Consider the following 22,484-nt stretch of genomic DNA (forward strand, 5'->3'; position numbering starts at 1 on the left):
TTGGTGTTTTTTCAATGTATGCTTCAGACACGGGTCACGACGAGGCGTTCCCCATAGCGACCCCTAGAGGACGCAGTGTCTCGTTCCCTACTCAGGGAACCATGGTTACATAAGTAACCCGAGACGATTTTCTTTATAATCGCCGCTTTTCTACCGCCATTAGTTTTAGGTTCGATATTCGCCGGACATTCGTTTTCCCTTGCCACACTGATATAGGGTCAACAGTCCTACAAATATATCACTACCACGATTAGTTTTAACAATATGCAACCATTCAAACCCGCCTATGTGTATTGTAGCTGCAAATTTAAACAGGAGAAAGCTTTGATGCGTTATCTCACAAGCCACGTCCAAGGGACCGTCTGACAATTCCACCGACTGGGTTAAAATGTTCAATGTATTGCAATTAAAATGACTTTTAAAGGGCACCTATTATGCCCCTTTTTACAAGATGTAATATTGGACTTGGTTGTCCCCAGAATGTGTCTGTGAAGTTTCAGCCCAAAATACCCAACAGATCATTTATTATAACAGCTGGAAAATTTCATTTTTGGGGTGCGTCTAAAAAAGAGCTGTTTTGGAGTGTATCGCTTTAAATGCAAATAAACTGCATATTCCTGCCCCATCTCCAGAAGAGGGCGTCACGTATACGTCTCTCTGCATTACATATCTACAGCAATAAACAGCCGGTAGAAGCAACATAACTGAGAGCGAGAGAACCGGTGTTTAGCCGTACATATGGGATGCCAAATGCACTGAAAGTGGAACGAAACAGCACGATTTTACAGAGCTCGCGCCGCGCTGACCTTTCATCGGCTTGGATCAATTGTACGAGCCGCACGACCGCACTACCGAATGAATCTCGCGCTACGAACAGTGCGAACTAATCTCACAAGCGCGGCGTTGATCAGTTAAAAAATACTTGAAGTACGCACACAAATATGGTTAAAACGCTAAGCACTATAACGACATGACATTCACAAAGGAGTCTGTAGTGATACACGTATTAAGGTAGATGTTGAGGTGCATTACCTTGAAAAATGAAAGTAATCCACAGCGTCCTCAGTAGCTCAGATGTTGGGAGAAAATGAAGACTCTTATGTTCAGTCTTACAAACAAACACAGAGCATCGGGATTGCTTGCGAAACATTGTTGACATTACAGCTGCTCGAGCGCTGAGAAAATGGAGGACAGCGACTATAGCAATGCAGGGCTGTCAATCAACCCCTGTGGCCCGGCCCTATACAATGACGTCACACTTCATGAGAATCAAAACGGCAGGCCTAGTGAGACTGACTTGGTCTAAAGGGAATTCAAAAATAAGGAGTGAGTTTTATTATTTTAGGGTGGTTGCCCAAACACCATGTAAAAGGGGATTTTGCATAATAGGTGCTCTTTAACATTTAAAATTAAACATTTTCATTGTATTACTCATAGTGTAATATACACATAAAGGTTGTAGTATGTTCCTAGTGTTCAGGTTGACTTACTACAGGTGAAATTTTGCCAATACCTCCCTTTATATATGTACAGTACACAATTATTTTCATAAAAAAAGTTACTGTAAGTCCGTTAAAGGGTTTTTTCATGTTCCAAAGGATTTAGTACGTTGCTAGATACAAGATGACTTACTGCAGGAGAGATTTTGCCAATACCTCCCTTACTGTATGCAATACAGTACACAATTATTAAAAATTACTGTAAGTCCCCAATAGTTTTTTCATGTTACAAAGGTTGTAGTGTAAAATATATGTGTACTGTACATACAGTAAGGGAGGTATTGGCAAAAATGCACCTAGTAAGTCTTTCTAATCACTAGGAATGTACTACAACCTTTGGAACATGGGAAAAAAAACTTTAAGTGAATAATTATATGCTGTATGTACAGTAAGAAAGATATTGGCAACTTTTTAACTGTAGTAAGTCAGTCTGGTCACTAGTAACATACAACATTTGGAACACAAAAAATTATTTTGGTGAATTACAATTTTTTTTTCTTAAAAATACACTGTGTACTGTACATACTTAGGGGAAGTAATGTCTAAGGCGAGATATTGGCAATATATATTTAGTAATTTTGCCCTCTTTACTATAGCCTTGTAAACATTAATTTGAATTAATTATTGGACTTTGTTTTGTACTGTGTAAACTGGTAAATTTGCAGACGGTCCCTACAGACAAATATGCAATGAATACCAAACCAAAAACTAACTTCGTGCTTTGTTTTCTATGGGAGAAAAAGGCTTAGGTAAAACTTTGTGGGTTGTGTTAATATGGGCTCATCTGCTTAACTATATATAGTATTTTATAAATTAGATCCCGAATTTGGTCATTTATTATCACTGTCTTGAGGCAATAAACCACGGTAGTGTTTTCTTTATGGAAAATGTTTAAAGTGCAGTTTTACGTGTTGTGTAACTTGCGTTCATATTCTGGGCTCATCTGCCTGTATATAGTTTGCATCATTAGTGAGATGTATTCTGAGTTTGGTCTTTTAATAGCTATCCTTGTGTTAGTCCAGTGAGCCGCGTGAAGCATTTTCTTTAACATATGACGGAAACAGCATGAAACCTTGCGCGTTACGTTCATATTCTACATAACTGTATATTTGCATCATCAGTAAGGTGTATACCAAGTTTGGTATTTTTATATCACTGCATTAGTTCACTGAGGCGCGTCAGCGTTTTTCACCTATGCGTCGACACAAGCCATACAAAGTTAAGGAAACTAATCACAAACGTAAACACAATCAGCTTTTCTGCATATACATACTGGCCCTGATTATCATAACTTCTACTTACCGCTTGCTCCATTCCTGCAAATCAGTTTTTGTGAATGAATGAATGACTTGCGCTACCTGTTGTTTTGGTCTTCATCAACAGCCGCTTGCGCCACCTGCTGGTGAGCGACTGACAGCAGCTGGAGATCATGCATCGGTGCTCTACTGCTATTCCTGCAGCTCCCGGATGTGCAATGCCTAATTTTCTGGCGAATTTGAACCACTGAATTTGTGGAAGCGAATTTGTAAAGTGAAATAAAATGGAACGAAAACTGCCTGTCAAATATTATACATCGCATTTTTAAACAGATTGAATATTTTGGAAGTGAACTCTAGAAGGTGAATATGAATAATTGAATTTTTAATCATGAAAATGTGTGTGAAATGTTTTTAATTGAAATATTCACAGCTTAAATATACAAATATGTTGGATGTCAGCCCCTAAAAATGCAAGCCCTGAAAATACAAGGCATTAAAATGCAAGCACTGTTAATGCAATGCATTATTTTTTCAGTTAGTGCGATTCAACATGCTTTTTTGTTTCAAAGACATGTATCGTTATTTTTCTTCCATACCAAAACATCTATTTATTTTTCTGTACCCTTTCTATCTATAGCTTTCTGTGTGACTCAGTAAGGGCCACTTGCACACTTACAAGTGAATTTAAATGGGGCCTGTAATTTAGCTGGTGAGTGAGACAAAAAGCCACTTGACTCCTGCATTTCTACTTTTCGGTTTTAGACATCCTGCATTTTCACACTGAAATATAATGTAGAAGAAGGGTTTTCAGTGATATAATGTCCAGAGTAAGAGTAGGACTGTTGGAGGAAGTATTAATCACTGTGATGTGCTAACAGCTCTTCCTCATTATCACTCTGTCACTGTGAGAGGTTCAGGCAGTTTCAGTGCAGAGCTGAGTGTCACTGTGAGCTTTGAGTCATTTGTTAAGGCGTGCACTTCACTAACTCATTGCTACAGCATTAGCAATTTAAGTGTGTCTGAGTTGTATTTATGTTTTGATAATTATAAAGTAATTTCTTGAATATGCATGCAAGCTTTTGTATGTTTGTTTGTCGCTTGCTGATTTAAATGCTTTATGATTCGCAGGCAATTAATGTTAGAAAAGTAATGTTGCATTGTAAAAAAAAAATGTTTAGCATTGTTACTTTCTTACTTGATTATTTTGTTTTGTTTTTAAGAATAGTTTACCCAAAAATGAAAATTGCACAAAATTTACTGACCATACTCTGCTGTGAATTTTCACTTCATAAGATGTTAACTGATGGACTGGAGTGGTATGTATTATTGTGATATTTTTATCAGCTGTTTAACTATCATTCTGACGACACCCATTCACAGCAGATGATCCTTTGGTGAGCAAGTGATGCAATGCTACATTTCTCCAAATCAGTTCTGATGGAGAAATAAAGTCATCTACATCTTGACCTGATAGAGAGTACATTTTCAGCAAATTTGCATTTTTAGGTGAAAAAAGGATGGTTGGGCAAAAAGAAAATATTATATAGTATTTTATGAAGCTAACTAACCATATAATTGTGGATCGAGGATAGATGTTAAAATAGTTTCTCCTATCCCAGAATATGAACCACAACTGTAAATCTACTTTACTATGGTAATTGAGGCTGACTCAGCTCAGTGACATAGTCTATAAATAGCTACATGGAATCCCCATATTCTAAATTGATAATGCATTCATAAATATAAATTTTTTTGTGTTAATCTTTGCAGAACTCTGACGGTCACAGCATGATTTACGTGGCCTTTGCACTGGTTTACTGGTGTCCCGTGGCCCTGTTTATGTGACACAATGGATCTGTTCCAACATTTAATGAGCTGCCTTACTGCCTATTGCCAATATAGGCAGCTGTCTTCTATAGACAGCATCCAAACAGAGATGGAACCTCATAAGTGACCGATTTTTGAACCCTCTACATAGGAAGCAACCCAAATAGTGATTTACACAGGAGACTCTACTCACAATTGACTGCAGTAGAGTTTTACATATTGATAAGCTAACAATGAGCCTAACTATATTGCACACTCAAAAGATATTTCATAGTTTATTTTTATGTTTTTCATTTAGATTTCTGTATTAATTTATATATTTAAATATGTATGTGTGTATTTATTTATTTATTAATTTTTTTTATTATTATTTATTTATTTATTTATTTATGTTAAGTATAATGCCGTCCAAAAGTTTTTAGGTCAGTACAATCTTATTTCTTTTTCCTGTTTTTTCTCTTTTGAAAGAAATTAATCCTTTTATTCAGCAATGATGCATTAAATTGATCAAAAGTGACTAAAGTGAGTAAAGACTGTTACATAGACATACATTTACAAATTGTTATATTGTTAATAATTCTATTTTCTTAATGCTGTTCATTTCAACTTTGTATTCATCAAAAGATATTGGTTTCCACAAAAATATTAAACATCACAGCTGTTGCATATTAGAATGATTTCTGGTGGATCATGTGACAGGAGTAATGGTTGCAAAAATTCAGCTTTGCATCTAATGAATAAATTACATTTTGAAATATATTGAAAAAGAAAATTTGGAACAGGAAGTGTGCCTGTGCTAGGCTGAACTAGGCAGCTCACTAATTATTGGAACAGAGCTAATAATTCACAGTTGAACTGGCATTAAAAAGCTGTTTCTCAAACAATTCCATTCTTCAAAAGTTATGTTCAGACAAAAAAAGAAAAAAACTTGAGTGGACCATTATTGCTATCCAGCCTGGAATTTCCTAGTAGATTATTATTACTTTCCTGCTTTTTTTATCTACAGCACTTCTAAAATGGGAAATATCATGATAGATGCAAGACTGGGTAATATTTGTATCATTTTGAGGATGTGTTTCCTACAGCAAATATTCGAGCACAGGCTTGTGATAATGCACAGTCCATATATATAGGGTCAGGATGAACCTGACTGTATGATGGATAGTTCTGTGTCCTGTGCCCTGCAGCGGTGTGGAGTTGTGTCCTTATTAGTGGGTAAACAGATGGGAGGAGGGCTAAGGTGAGCTGATGTTTGAGATGCTGCTGGAAACTGCAGCCCAACAGCTTGTCCTGTTCTATTAGAGTTCATGCATGGCGACACGGCTATACTGTACATTGGCTTGGTTATAAACTCTTATAAGTTACCTACCTAGAAAGCATTTTTAGACATCACAAGTGTGTTCCTAATACTGTGTGGTGCTCTAAACCCGTGTTTCCCAACCGGGGTGCCGTCTGTCGAGAGCAGGGGTGCAGTGTAAAAAATCATTTTTTAATATTTTTAAGTCGAATTAGAAATTCAAATATTGTGACAAAATTAATTTTGTAGGGTGCCACAAGTTTGTTAAAATTTCCAAAGGGTGCCGCGACTAAAAAAAGGTTGGGAAACACTGCTCTAAACAGTATGAACATCACTTTGGCTTAAATCTAAGGCAGCATTGCATACAGTATATTCTTTACATATTTCACTATCAGAGAATGCACGGCAATAAAATCATGCAATAAACATTAATTTAATAACATAAGATGTAACATAAAATGCTGATTGTACATAAATGATAAGAAAAAAAAGAAACTGAATGAAAAATCATCAGCTGTAAAGTGTCTTTCAATGTCTTCCAAAAATCTGTAAAATAACAGTATTATACTGTAAAATTAGATTAAATGTAAGGTACACTTACTGTTACATTTACTGTACTGATAAAGAAACGTACTGTTAAGATATCAACAGGTTTTTACCGTAGCATTTTTAAAGTCTTTTACCATTAAAATCACAATCATTTTTACAGTGTTGAATTAACTATGAGTGTTGAATCTTTCTTTCTCGCGTGAATCTTTCTTGTAATTACTATTGCTTTAAAAAGCTCAAATTTTTATTAAGAAAGATTTTTTAAGGAAATTAATACTTTTAATCAGCAAGAATGCATTAAAGAGATCAAAGTGACAGTAAAGAGATTAATTGTTATATAAATGTTTTTTTATCATTTTTTTTGTGTGTGTGTGTGCAGCAAATCAGCTTATTAGAATGATTTCTGAAGGACCTTGTGACACTGAAGACTGAAGTAATGATGCTGAAAATTCAGCTTTGCATCACAGGAATATATTAAAATTTCAAAATGTATTAAAATAAAAAAGTTCACTGAAATTGTAATAATATTTCACAATATTTCTGTATTTTTTAATAAATAAATAAATGTAGCCTTGGTAAGAGACTTATTTCAAAAGCTTAAAAATCCCCGAACACCGAACTTTTGAACTGTATTGTCCGTAGCTGCCTAGATACTGTAGTAGACAGTGAGGCAGTTTTTGAACACAGCCCATGTGTAGTCCTGATAAACTGCATTAGCTAATATGGAAATAAAATATAGGCCTTAATTTTATCCAGGCTCTGAGGCTGTTATAGTCCCAGTTTCTGACCTGATTGCACTTAATCCCAACCCTTCTGAAAGTAAAGGGCAAAACTGATCACGTATCAGCAGTTAGTAATAACTTATGCCCTTTTTTAGAAAGCCACTGTTGTTACCCATTCTAGCCTCCGCAGTTTCTTATTAGATCCGACACAGCACTGTGGCAAGGTCTCAGAGGTGAAATAATTTCCTGAGAGCAATTACAGGCACCAGGAATTCCCATGATTGCTATTATATTAAAAGGTATGACTATAAAAGCGAATTATAATTGAACGATCACCATTTATCTGAATAAGGCTCCATCTTTCCCTGCATCACAAGGGGAAATGCTGACCGTTTAAGCTACCAATTTAATGTACATTCATAATTGTTTGAAGCAACCTCATTCTTCTTTGCATGTGTCCGCAAACACGAAGTATATTACTGAGTCCAGTTTTTTATTTCTTACATCTTAAAGGAGACATTTATAGGATCGTGGTAGCTTTAAAGTTGCAATGTAACGGAAGTAGCAAAAAATTAAAATAAAAGTCTGTACTGTGATGTACATCCACATTGGAAAAGAAAACAAGGGTGGGCGGGGATAATTCCTCTGTTTTTGATTGGATGGAGGCAGATTTGAATGCAAGTGGAATGTAAGAAAGGGCCGGGGTTTACGCAGACTAATTGGTTCGTGCAGTGAATTAAAAAACAAACCAATTATGGCCTATGGTGACAAAGCCTGCCTGAGCCCGCTAAAATGGGCGGGGCATCTGGATATATAATATAGTTATATATATATATATATATATATATATATGGCTATATATACTTCACCATAGGATCCTCAGATTTCTTCTCCTTCAGCGACGACGATGTTCTTCGCTGATCTACGAGACTCGAAGCCTCTCACCGTAGAATCGCCTTCGCAGCGGATAAAGCTGAGCCAGCGACCCTCAGCTCGGCTGATTTGCCGCTTCTCTGCCGCCTTCAGCGTCGCAGCAGCAGCGGTCCCAGCTGATCCCCTGCCGCCATCCGGCGAGCCTAAAGAGCTTATTTCTAAGAGGTAAGTACTAAAAGAGCAAAATTTTTAGCGACGTTGTTGCAAATGTCGCGCTGCGAGTGTGGCTCGTGCAGGGGATCTTGCATGATGCAGAATGGCAGTGAGTGCGTCGCCTGTCTGGGCAGCCCCCACGCAGAGACTGCACGCTCACTGAGACGGAATGCTTTAGCTGAGAGCATGAGTCTCGCTCTTCTCCACTCGCGGACCACCTTCATCGAAGGCAGCCCCGCTCTCCCGTTTTTCCTCTCTCAGCGAGCCTCGGATAGAGAAACAGCAGAGTCAGGGAACTAAGCAACCGGGTCCGAGCGATCTCATGCCGGCACTGTACCCGCGTGCTCGCTCTCCCCACTGCACTTTGATCCACCGCAGAAGAGCAGTGAGCTGCACGCTCACCAAGAAAGAATGCTCACTCAGAGCACGAGTCTCGCTCTTCTCCGCTCGCGGACCGCGTTCAATGAGGCAGCCCCGCTCTCCCGTTTCTCCTCTCTCAGCGAGCCTCAGGAGAGAGAAACAGCGAAGTCTGGGAGCTAAGCAACCGGGTTTGAGCGATCTCACGCCGACACAGAGCCTGCGTGCTCGCTCTCCCCGCTGCGTTTCGATCCGTGTCTTGCATGTGAAGATCAGCGCCCCTCGTTACATCGAGCAGCTCTATCCTCCTAGGTGAATCGGAGCAGCACGCTGTCACTGGCAGCTTCAAATTTGTGTGTGTGTCGCTATGGCTGCGCTCACAGAGACGGGCTGCTTTTTCCACGAAAGCACTCTGCCCCTGTTCGTTCGCGGAAGGCGGCCCCGCCTCCCCGCTCTCATTTTTCTCTCCTCCCAGTTACCTCGGAGGAAGCTTGAGCAATTTCATGCCCTCACACATCATGCGTAATTGATCTGCCAGTGTGTGTTACGCGTGAGGATCAGCGTCCCTCATTACGCCGAGCGGCTTAATCCTCCTAGGCAGATCGAAGTAGAACTCTGGCAGCTTCGCATTTGTGTATGCATCGCTGAGCCCCACCTCCCCCGCTCTTGTGTTTCTCTCCTCCCAGTTACTCGGAGGAAGAAATGGCGATCTCGTGGGGATGAGCGATCAGGCTTGAGCGATTTAACACCGGCAAAGCCCCCTCGTGCATCACTCTCCACGCAGCTCTTTGATCCGCCAGTGAGTTTACACATGAGGATCAGCACCTCTCGTTGTCGAGTTGCTCAATCCTTCTAGGCGGATCGGAGCAGAACGCTGTCACCAATGATTCAATATCGCTGACAGCTTCGTATTTGAATGCGCCTCTCGCCTGGGCAGAGGTAAGTACTAAAAGAGCAAAATTTTTAGCGACGTTGTTGCAAATGTCGCGCTGTGAGTGTGGCTTGTGCACGGAATCTTGCACGATGCAGAAGGGCAGTGAGTGCGTCGCCTGTCTGGGCAGCCCCCACGCAGAGACTGCACGCTCACTGAGACGGAATGCTTTAGCTGAGAGCATGAGTCTCGCTCTTCTCCACTCGCGGACCACCTTCATCGAAGGCAGCCCCGCTCTCCCGTTTTTCCTCTCTCAGCGAGCCTCGGATAGAGAAACAGCAGAGTCAGGGAACTAAGCAACCGGGTCCGAGCGATCTCATGCCGGCACTGTACCCGCGTGCTCGCTCTCCCCACTGCACTTTGATCCACCGCAGAAGAGCAGTGAGCTGCACGCTCACCAAGAAAGAATGCTCACTCAGAGCACGAGTCTCGCTCTTCTCCGCTCGCGGACCGCGTTCAATGAGGCAGCCCCGCTCTCCCGTTTCTCCTCTCTCAGCGAGCCTCAGGAGAGAGAAACAGCGAAGTCTGGGAGCTAAGCAACCGGGTTTGAGCGATCTCACGCCGACACAGAGCCTGCGTGCTCGCTCTCCCCGCTGCGTTTCGATCCGTGTCTTGCATGTGAAGATCAGCGCCCCTCGTTACATCGAGCAGCTCTATCCTCCTAGGTGAATCGGAGCAGCACGCTGTCACTGGCAGCTTCAAATTTGTGTGTGTGTCGCTATGGCTGCGCTCACAGAGACGGGCTGCTTTTTCCACGAAAGCACTCTGCCCCTGTTCGTTCGCGGAAGGCGGCCCCGCCTCCCCGCTCTCATTTTTCTCTCCTCCCAGTTACCTCGGAGGAAGCTTGAGCAATTTCATGCCCTCACACATCATGCGTACTTGATCTGCCAGTGTGTGTTACGCGTGAGGATCAGCGTCCCTCATTACGCCGAGCGGCTTAATCCTCCTAGGCAGATCGAAGTAGAACTCTGGCAGCTTCGCATTTGTGTATGCATCGCTGAGCCCCACCTCCCCCGCTCTTGTGTTTCTCTCCTCCCAGTTACTCGGAGGAAGAAATGGCGATCTCGTGGGGATGAGCGATCAGGCTTGAGCGATTTAACACCGGCAAAGCCCCCTCGTGCATCACTCTCCACGCAGCTCTTTGATCCGCCAGTGAGTTTACACATGAGGATCAGCACCTCTCGTTGTCGAGTTGCTCAATCCTTCTAGGCGGATCGGAGCAGAACGCTGTCACCAATGATTCAATATCGCTGACAGCTTCGTATTTGAATGCGCCTCTCGCCTGGGCCACGCCCACGCTGAGGCTGCACTCGCTGAGACAGACCACTTTCACTACGAGAGTTCATGTCTCGCCCTGCTTTGCTCGTGGCTCGCCTTCTTCAATGAAGAATCTTTCAAGAATCTTTCAATGCTACGAGCGTATCTGAGAGAATGCGCACAGCACTTTTGATCTGCCTGAGTGTTTACACATAAAGATTATCAGTACTCCTCTTCTAATGAGCGGTTTGATCTTTTTAGGCGGATTAAAAGAGAATGCTGTCACTAATGATTATTATCACTGACAGCTTCAAATTGGACGCGTCTGGGCCACGCCCACACTGAGGCAGCACAAACGGGAGCTGACTGCTCTTGCTATGAGAGCCTTAAGTCTAGCGAAGCATTTTTTGAAAGCATTTTCAAAAGAGAGTAAATTTCCTTTTCTGAGTGTGGAGTTCCCATACGGCGACCAGCCACTCAAATTAATCCAACCCCTTGTCACGTGGGCTGAGGCCTGGCAGGCCATCCCCGGAGTGCCAGACTGGGTTTTGGGGATAATAAAACAAGGTTATTCACTGCAATTCGCTCGAAGACCCCCACGATTCAGCGGCGTGGTTCCCACCTCGGTTTAGAGCGAAGACTCACACGTCCTGCGCTCTGAGGTGATGAATTTGCTGGCGATAGGAGCCGTAGAAACGATTCCCCCAGCTCAGAGCGAGTCAGGCTTCCACAGCCGCTACTTCCTCATCCCCAAAAAGGATGGCAATATAAGGCCCATCCTCGATCTCAGGCACCTGAACCACGCCCTCATGAAACGGCTGTTCAGGATGATTACATTGAAACAGATCCTCTCGCAAGTGTGCCCAGGGGACTGGTTCTTTCCGCTGGATCTGAAAGACGCCTACTTTCAGACGATTCTTGAGATTCGCCTTTGAGGGAGTGGCATATCGATACACGGTCCTTCCCTTTGGACTGTCCCTAGCTCCTTGCATTTTTACGAAGTGCATGGATGCGGCTCTTTCCCCGCTGAGACAGATGGGAATCCGCATTCTGAGTTACCTCGACGACTGGCTCATCTTGGCCCAGTCGGAGGATGAGCTACTATTTCACAGATCCTTCCTCCTCAGCCAGTTAGAATGCCTGGGACTCAGGGTCAATTTTGCCAAGAGCGCGCTGTCCCCCAGCCAACAGATATCGTTCCTGGGAACAGTTCTCGACTCAGCCCGAATGAGGGTGGTAGTCGCGCCAGAACGTGCACTGGCTATTCAGCAACTCGTGGCCTCATTCAAGTTGGAGCCCTTCGCCCTCTCAAGGCATTTCAGAAGGTGCTGGGCCTCATGGCCTTTGCGTCTCCGGTACTTAAGCTGGGCCTGCTTCGCATGCGGTCCCTTCAGTGCTGGCTGAAACCACGAGTTCCATCCCACGCCTGGCGTCTCAGATGCCTTCATGTCAAGGTGGACTGGGCCTGCGTAGCAGCTCTGGCCCCTTGGAAAGACTCTCAGTGGAAGGAACGGGATGTGCCCCTGGGAATGGTCTGCAGAAGAAAGGTGGTCTCGACAGACGCTTCGAACACGGGTTGAGGAGCGCTGTGTGAGGGCAAACTGGCTTTCGGCCATTGGTCGAAAGAGGAGGGTCGGCCTCACATCAACTGCCTGGATATGCTGGCAGTATGTTGGGCCTTCGCACCTTTCTGCCAGACCTAAGGGGACACTACGTGTTAGTCCGCTCGGACAGCATGACAGTGGTGTCATATACAAATCGCCAGGGCGATCTCTCCTCGAAGCGCCTCTTCATTCTGGTAGAGCGCCTCCTGGAATAGGCTCAGCTTAACTTGCATTCACTAAGGGCAGTGCATGTGCCGGGCAGGTTGAACCAAGGAGCAGAAATGCTATCTCGGAGCAACGTCCTCTCAGAAGAGTGGATGCGTTACCAACATTTTTCAAAATACCTTACATACAGGTTTAGAACAACATGAGAATGAGTAAATAATGACAGAATTTAAATTTTGGGGCACACTATTCTTTTAAAATGCATTTATAAAGTAGATAGGGTGAATTTCTATTTTGTGCTAACTTTAAATGAATACCAGTTTTCCTGCTTTTAATCCCATTAAAAGACTGAAAAATAAAGCATTTGAAGTGTGTCTGTAAATTGAATGTAAAACACGCCTCCTAAAGGATGTTCCGACCACATTAATTTAATATAGTTTCTGTTAATCCATCCATAGCCTGAATAAATTATTTAAGCTCCTCCTTTTGAGGGAGAATCTCTGAAAGGAAGATTATCCAAAATCACCATAATGACTGACACTCACAAATCCTCTGACAAAGTCCTATAATGAGAGTTTGGTGAAGCCTCCTGTGTTCTTGATGTAAGTATTCAGCTGTTCAACTGAATTGTTTCACTCCATGCATTTTTAATATCTACCCTGTCACAGCTGGTTTTGATCAAGCACATGTGTTGTTATGTCACCTGCTGCTAAAGTGGAACAAATAGATTGCATTTAACATTGACATTTATATCGTTTGCTCTTGGGCTGGAATGCAAAACGGGTGATTGCTGCCCTCTCAGCTTTATCATTACCACATTCGCTCAGTGGTGATAATAACAAGTCAGCATTGCTGGCTCCTCTCCAGGAAGTGTGTGTGCACCATTTTATCTTTTGTATACTGTTAATACAGAACATTTCAAGTCTGGATGTTTGGTTGGTGTGTGGGATTTGTACTTGTAAATGCATCACTTTTAGCATGCTCCAAAATATCTACGTAATATTTATAAAACAGAAACTATATTACTTACAATTGTACGGTTCCAGAAGTAAAAGATCCCAAAATGGAACTTGATTTTTAGCACTGAAAATTAGAATCGTATTAACATTTTAAGGCCATATGATGAGGTGGTTAACCTAGTATTAGCTTCTGCAGAATAAATGTAATTTCATATTCATATTTAAAAATGTTTAAGTCCCTGAGAGAAACAATTCTTTTTTTAGAAGTTAATACTTTTATGTAGCAAAGATGCTTTAGAATTATCAAAAGTGAATGTGAAGACATTTGTATAATGTTACAAAAGATTCATATTTTAAATAAAAGCATTAAATCAGCATAATAGAATGATTTCTGAAGGATCATGTGAAACTGAAAACTGGAGTAATGAATAATGCTGAAAATTCAGCTTGCCATGACAGGAATAAATTGCATTTTAAAATATAATAAAATAGAAAACAGATATTTTGAATTGTATTAATACTTCACAATATTAATGGAATATTGATCAACTAATTACAGCCTTAGTAAGCATAAGAAACTTTTTTTCTTCATCTTGAATGTTTTTGGTGCACAAAACCTTGGCTAACATTTAGAAGTGGACTGCAGGGGGCAATAGCATAAAATGCTATAAAAGTGCTGCATACGGCACTGTTAAAGTGGCAAAATCATCTGCCCATTTGAACTTGACTTTAAAAACATTGCTCGGTTTGTTCAATTTGTTTCCCACAGCCTAATGTACAGACAAGTCCAGCAATTTTTCAGCTGCTCAGGCGGAGAGACTGAGTCATGCTGGCATTATTTTTTTCAGGCAACACATGAACGTCAGCGTGAGTAGTGTGAAGATGAATATATAAAACTGGACTCCATGACGTGGTTTGTTTCCCAACCTCATGAATACACATTGAAATTTTTTAAAACAAATGTAAAATCCTAATGATGCCTGCAGGAAGAATACAGGTGTATAATGTGAGCGAGCGTTTGGGACGTGGATGTGTTTAATTTCTGTGAGTCCAATCGGTTCATTACTGCAATTTGAGCTAAAAGTATCTGGAGGGAGGCAATTTTTCTCTGTGTAAGGGGAGAGATTGTGACCTACTGTGGTCTTTGCAGTGTGACAGCAGCTTGGGCACAAGAGGTGTTTGTACTTTAATGTATGTTGAAGCAGTGTTACAAAACCCCAGGGTTTTAATATTATATTTCAAGAAAAAAAAAAAAAAGTGACCATCAGTGATATTTTGAAAGTAATATAAAAATATGCTGAGTTCTATATATGCACTTTATATATGTACTCTACTGTTCAGAGGTTTTAGTTCTGTACGTTTTTTGTGTGTGTGTGTGTGTGTGTGTGTGTGTGTGTGTGTGTGTGTGTGTGTGTGTGTGTGTGTGTGTGTTAAATAAGTCTCTTAAAGGCTCCATTCATTTGATTAAAAATAATGTAAAATTGTGGAAATATTATTACATTTTAAAATAATTGTATTCCATTTTAATATTTTCAAATATATATTTTTTTTTCCTTTGATGGTAAAGATGAATAGCATCATTAATCCAGTCTTCAGTATCACATGATCCTTCAGAAATCATTCTAATATGTTGATTTGCTTCTCAAGAAATATTTATTATTATCAATCTTGAAAAGAGTTGTGCAGCTTAATATTTTAACCATGTAGCCATGATGCATTTTTCAGGATTCTTTAAAAAATAGAAAGTTCAAAAGAACAGCATTTATTTGAAACAGAAATCTTTTGTAACATTATAAATGTTTTTACTGTCAATTTGATAAATGAATGCATTTTGAATGCATCCTGGCTAAATTAAAGTAATAATTTCTTATTGATCCCAAATTTTTTGAACAGTAATATATGTTGAAACAGTCAAATAGTATATGAGAATATTAGGGCAAAACATCTGGCACACCAATTATAAGATTTATACGATTTTTTTTCTAGTCGAGTGTTTCAAATTGTTTTTGTTTTTCCATAGTGTGCCACTTTGATTTATTATTTATTCCTCATCAGTCAGCCCATTTGAAAGGTATAATCAAGCTAATTACTGATTACAGACTTCGCCCTTTTTTTTATTGTCTCTCATGTCATGTGAGGACAATGGGAATGGTAGTTTCTGCCCACACTATGGGATATGCTGGATTTAAGAATACTTTATCTACTAACAACTATTACTTGAAACGCAGATGGCTTGAATTGAATGGACTCCTCCATAATAATTATCCTAAAACTTGACTGATTCACAAAAAGACAGAAACTACTACAGTATTATTATAGTAGAGTGATTGTATCAGATGGAAATTACTTTACTTTGAGAAATCCCACAGTACTGCTTGTTTACAATGGTATTACCATGGCAACCGAAACTCTTTGGTTACTAACATTCTTCAAAATATCTTATTTTATGTTCCACAGAAGAAAGAAAGTCATTCAAGTTTGGAAAGACATGAGAGTGAGTAAATGATTTTGGGCTGACTATCTTTTTAATGGTAAATTTTTAGCAGTTAATATTAACCAATCAGAATCCAGTATCCAAGAGTGCAGTATAATAATGATCTCTAGTGTTGTGTCCCTGTGTGGACTAATAATGATCCTGACTGGCAGGTGAGAGCTGTTGGCGTTTGCTTGGTCACCTCTTCAGATGGATTTCCGTGACTATAGTTTCTCTGTGTGTGTGTGTGTGTGTGTGTGTGTGTGTGTGTGTGAGGGTCCAGCACTCTCTTGGGCCATTATCTCTTCAAATTATATGAAGGCTGTCTCGTTAGTCGTTCTTTTGGTGCTGCTCAGGTGCCGTGATGACCGAGTGCATTGAGTCCAAAAGCAGGGGACAAATCTCTGTCGAAAGAGCTTTAAAGTGATGCTCTGTGAAAATAAATTCTGCAGAGTTTTGGCTACATTTCACAAAAAGGACTACTTAAATTCTATGTATTTTGTTTAAATTGTGAATTGTGTCTAACAGAATATATTTATCCCTGCAGTCCATCCGTGAGGTGACGGGTTACGTGTTGGTGGCTCTGAATCAGTTCGACTATCTTCCTCTGGAGAACCTGCGGATCATCCGAGGCACTAAACTGTATGAAGGGCGATACGCCCTGGCCATCTTTCTCAACTACAGACGGGATGGCTACTTCGGCCTCAGACAACTCGGCCTCAAGAACCTGACAGGTATCTCTGTCTGTCTGTGTGCGTATGTTTCTCGCCAAACAAATTCACATCACACTTGGTTTTGTGCAGTAGACGTCTGATAGAAATATGCAGGAAAGAGCCTGTGGGCTGACAGCAGATAGGATGGATCAGGTAGCAGCACTTTTTTACTAAAATATATTGATCGGCTAATTATATGTTGTCTTCATGTAGATGATAATGTGCATTGGGCATTTTAAAAGTAATTTTTTTTTTTTCTCAGTTCAGTAAAATAATTGTTATTACGTACTATTTTTAATATTTTAATATCTTATTTTAAGCACTTTTATTTTTAACAAAAACCCAAAACTAAGTTAAAATATTTCTTAATAATAACAATAATAATAATAATAATAATAAATTAGATGAGAGGCAGACACACACACACACTATATACTGTATATATATCATATATATCACAATATGACTCAGTCAGGTCCAAAAGTATTCAGACACTGACTGAGTTTATGTGCTTTTGCCTTTAAACACCACTACAATGGATTTGAAATATCAAGATGTGATTGAAGTGCAGATTGTAGCTTTTATTTTAAGAGGTTCCACAAAAATATGACATTTACCATTTAGGAGTTACAGCCATTTTAAGCAAAGTACCTCCATTTTCAGGGGCTCAATAGTATTGGGACAGTTGACTAAGAAGAGGTTAATTGACCAGGTGCTGTCCATTCCCTTGTTACTTCAAGACAAATTAAGCAGATAAAAGATCTGGAGTTGATATGAGATATCAAATTGGCATTTGGAAGATGTTTGATTGGGTCTACCAATATGAAATCCAAGTAGATCTCGATGAAGGTGAAGGAGGCCATCATTAAGCTGAAAAAACAACATAAATCTATAAGAGAGATAGCAAAAAAACTTAGGTGTGGCCAGATCAACGGTTGGCTACATTCTTCAGAAGAAAGAAAGCACTGGTGAGCTCAACAATATCAAAAGGCCTGGAAGAGCACGGAAGACAACTAAAGTGGACAACTGCAGGGAAGACCTGGCAAATCATCTCCAGGGAGGAAACTCAGAATTTGGTGATGTCCATGGGCTCCAGACTACAGGCAGTCATTGACTGCAAAAGATTTTCATCCAAGTATTAAAATCGAGCTATTTACAATTATGTCACTTTGTCCAAATACTACTGAGCCCCTGAATATGGAGGTATTTTGCTTAAAATGGCTGTAAATCCTAAGTGGTGAATGTCATATTTTTGTGGAACCTCTTAAAGGGATAGTTCAACCCAAAAATTTAAATTCTGTCATTAATTACTCACCCTCATTTCATTCCAAACCTGTAAGACCTTCCTTCATCTTCGGAACACAAATTAAGATATTTTTGATGAATTCCGATAGCGCTTTTTTACCTATGTCCTTACTACTTTTCTGGACCTTGATCGTGTTAGGATCCTTGCTGTCTATGGGAGGGTCAGAGAGCTCTCGGAGTTCATCAGAAATATCTTCATTTGTGTTCTGAAGATGAACAAAGGTCTTACAGGTTTGGAACGACATGAGGGTAAGTAACTAATGACAGAATTGTTGTGTGAACTATCCCTTTAACGTAAAGCTAAAAGTCTGCACTTCAATCACATCTTGATTGTTTTATTTCAAATCCATTGTAGTGGTGTATAAAAAGTTTTGAGTCTGAGGGATCATGTGATACTGAAGACTGGAGCAATGATGTTGAAAATTCAGCTTTACCAACACAGGAATTAACTGCATTTTAAAATATTAAAATAGAAAATAGTTATATTAATATGTAAAACAAAAAAATAATAATTCACAATATTGCTGTATTTTTGATTAAATAAATGCAGCTTTGGTGAGTAAGAGAGACTTCTTTTACAAATTGTTTGCAGTTGCTGCACTCTTCTCCTCACTGAATAATACTAATTTAACCACGAGTTGTAATTATCTCTGGAATTAAATCTACATTAATTTCCAAATAAGGTTGTTTGTCATATTTTAGAGTGAAACTTCAAGGTTTCTTGAGAGTCAGCAGAAACTTATTATGTAGAGGCGGCTACATAACCCTTTGACCCCTTCAGAAAGGACAGGTTTGATTTGATGGTTAAGCTCACTAATAGGTGCTGTGTGTGAGAATAATGCTGTAGGCAAAGTGATTTTTTTAAAACTCCCTCCCCCTGCGCACACACACACTCACACACATAGTACTTCTAAGTATGTTTTCCCATGCCCAAGGCCCTTTTGTTGACCCAAAGGGGTTAAGGATGAGAGAGAAATAGAGATAGACAGCCATGAGTATAACCACCAGAAACGACTGCTACCCAGCCATGATGAATTTTTTATGTAATCTATACATTTGAGGTTTACTTACTTCGTTAAATTTGGATTTATTATTGGGCTAAGAGTCCGTTTTTACGGACTCTCAGCCAACAATGGCATCTGTAATTCCCTGTGTACTGCTTATGATTACATGATTAGTTATAACCTTCTAATATGAATGTGCTTAGAATTATTCCATTATTCCAGGGTTCCAGGTAGAGATGAAAGCGTGCATCTTGCTTTCTAAGACAGAGCACCCTGATGCTTAATGGATCCTTTGATATAAAATGCAGTTGTTGTCATGTTCGTCTCTCCCATGTTCTTACTCTCCTTCTCTTACAAAACCTATAACGGTTTTGCATCTACATAAATCATTCAAGCAAACCATTGAATCTTAAGGTTGCAAATAATTTTATTGTTAATAAATGTAATTACTTAATTTTGAAAATTTATTTATTTATAATGTTGATATATTATTTAATCAATTGTAATATATTTTTTTTAAATTTCATGTCATTTTAAACCATTCTTCTGTGGAACACACACACAAAAAAGTATCTTTTTTTGTCTATCCAATGAAAGTCAGTGGGATCCAATGTTGTTTCGATGCCAACATTCTTCAAAATGCCATAATTTGTGTTCTGCAGAAGAAAGAAATGCATACTGTACATGTTTGGCACAACATGAGTTAATAATAATAGAAAATATTGCCATATATATATATATATATATATGTATACTGTATTTCTTCAGGGTGTTACAAGACCTGTATGCAAGTTTTATTTTTGGGAAAACTGTTCTGATAACACATGGTTGTTTACCCAATAAATAAATGTGCATGAAATATTTATTTTGAAGTGAAATTGTTGTATTATTACAGAAGAAAGAGGCGTCTGAGAAACATGTTGTGGTCATCTTTATGGCGTTTTCAAGGTTCGTGCTCACGGATCAGAAATATTTGATCGTGGAATAAAGTCAAGTATTAAGTATTCTAGAGGTTTGTGTAATCATTTCTGACATTTACGCTAGAAAACAATAATAAAGAGGATGTATTCTATTCCTCCATGCCAGTATTTGCAGACCATCTGATGAATAGAGAGCTCTGACCACACACTACTCTCCTGCCAGTAGGTCTCAGTATGTACCATGAAAAGCAATTAGGCCAGAACTGTTAATGCATACAGATTAGAGTCCATATCAGATCAACTGATCCAGCCTGAATAATGGCAATAAAATCCCCATTTTTCAGCAAATCAGCAGAACTTAGATAGCAATTGCCTTTCTCCTGTGTTATAATTAAAGAATATCACAAGCTGAATTTGAAATAGATGTAGCCTGAGCCTCAGTAGTATCTATGACTGATTATCGTGAAATGATAGAGAGAGTTGTGTAAAGTACAGTTTGCATGTTTACCAAAGCTAAAATTTAGCAGGGATACAAATAAAAGGCTTTTTTCCCTTTACTGACATTTAGAAAACACATATCCACGGGCTTTCATTTTGTCCTCTTCTATCTTGTTGTTGTCTATTTTAAATCATGCCAAGCAGCTGAGAGCGGTCTAAAGAGAACATGTAATTTATCTCTCCATCTGCTGGCTGTGTGTTCACCCAAATGCTTGGTAAACAGCAGCGGCATTCGTTAGATCAATCCTCGTCACATTAAATTTCTTCTCAAATGAAACAATTTATGAATAAGAACATATAGAAAATGAGAGAAGGCAGTGGCGCAAAAACGGGGTATGCAGTATATGCAGTGCATAGGGGCGCCACACATGGGGGGGGGGGGGGGGGGCAAGGCCAGGCGCATCTCAAACAAGCCTATAGGCAATGGCACAAAAACGGGGTATGCAGTATGCAGTGCATTTTGCCAAAATCATTCTGTGAAAATCTTCTTTAATAAAACGTTATAAATAATCAAAAGTTTAGTTATTAAAAATAATTAATGCAACATTTTTATTGAACGTTTTTTTAATTAGTTCAAAAATGTATTTATTAAAAACTTATTAAGACGCGGAACGGCCGTTTCTTTTTGCGACCACAACAAACGGGAGACTTTTCAGACGCGCACTTCAGCTTGCCCTCAGCGTGTGAGTCAAACAAGTGTGGAAAAAGTACATTTGCCAAATGAGCTTTAGTAGAACAACAGGGAACTGCGGTCTGATGAGATATTGTTATATGTCAGTAAAACAAACTGTATTTTTTGTTTTGTTCAGCTGTTTTACTGTGCTCACGGCACACACTCTTCAACTGTATGCGAAAATGAGGCGCACGCTCACTTCATAAATAAACCACACTAGAAACTACGAGCATACATCGTCAGTTAAGTCACAATTACCAAAATGGTGATTAAAACTGCAAAACTGTGCATGCATGTATGTGTATTACATTTAAGAACATCTCTCAAATGCATGCAGCCTACTGAAATATTCTGCAATTCGAGATAACAATATGGCGCATCGGCGCAAGATGATGGGCCATGTATTTTTTTTTTATTTCCAATTTAATGCACAAGTAAGCCAAATGTGAGCACAGTGGAGTTAAATGTACTAGAAAATATGCGCCTTTTTTCGTTAATTTGTAAAGTACGAAAATGAAAAGAAAATGAAACCATATTTAAATGCATGAAAAAACTTATTTTACATTCTTACATTATTTTCCTTTGAAAATACAGAGCTCAATTTAGGTATGACAAAAGTGCTACAATTAATTCATTTTGACAACTAATAGAATGTTAAACACTGACTGATAACTTTTTCAGAGTTCATTGATTATATAAAATTCAGTGAAGGTTTCAATACAAATGAACTTTGACAAAAAGGAGATTTTTAAATGTTATAATAGTGATTTTATAATGTCTAAACTCTAAACAAAAATCAAAACTTGTGAAAAGAGCAATATTACGGAGTGGAAATGGTAAATGATACTCATTTGATTTAAATGATCCAAAGCCATCAGGAGTTAAAAGGGATGTTATACAACACACTTTTCATTTTTCTTTTTTTCCCCCAAAGGTATATTGAAAATGGGGGCGGGGGATCGAACCTTTGTCACTTTTTCACCCCTGATGAGTCTGTATACTTCCATGCACAAGCTAGTTAATGGTCTTTTTGTCATTGACTTGCAGAAAGTTTTCTGCAGGAGTTAGTGTTTAGGGGCTAGAATACAGGGGGGGCGCCAACACTGATCTTGGATACCACTCAGCAATCATGGCATTCATTTTAATAGTATTTGTTTTTCTACCAGGTGAAATCTTGGCAGAAATCTTCCACTTAGCATGGTTAGCATGGCATGAATTATCTCTTTAAGTAAAAATGAAAAAATATATTTTACTATATAAAAATGAGGACAATGAGGACAATTTAATATATATATATATATATATATATACATATATATACAGTGTTGGGAAGGTTACTTTGGAAATGTAATAGGTTACAGATTACAAGTTACCCTATTTAAAATG

General features: G+C 39.3%; 1 protein-coding gene across 1 annotated transcript in view; it reads left to right on the forward strand.

Moving 5' to 3' along the window:
• LOC107673995 (receptor tyrosine-protein kinase erbB-4-like) overlaps nucleotides 1-22,484 on the forward strand; it is a 150,797-nt gene that overhangs the window by 115,575 nt on the left and 12,738 nt on the right. Inside the window, exon 3 of the mRNA XM_016467846.1 lies at nucleotides 16,533-16,719. Coding sequence (XP_016323332.1) covers nucleotides 16,533-16,719 — 187 coding nt within the window. The remainder of the gene's footprint in view (nucleotides 1-16,532; nucleotides 16,720-22,484) is intronic.

The sequence above is a fragment of the Sinocyclocheilus anshuiensis genome, unplaced genomic scaffold, assembly GCF_001515605.1.
Source record: "Sinocyclocheilus anshuiensis isolate Anshui unplaced genomic scaffold, SAMN03320099.WGS_v1.1 scaffold348, whole genome shotgun sequence".
NCBI classification, from domain to species: domain Eukaryota; kingdom Metazoa; phylum Chordata; class Actinopteri; order Cypriniformes; family Cyprinidae; genus Sinocyclocheilus; species Sinocyclocheilus anshuiensis.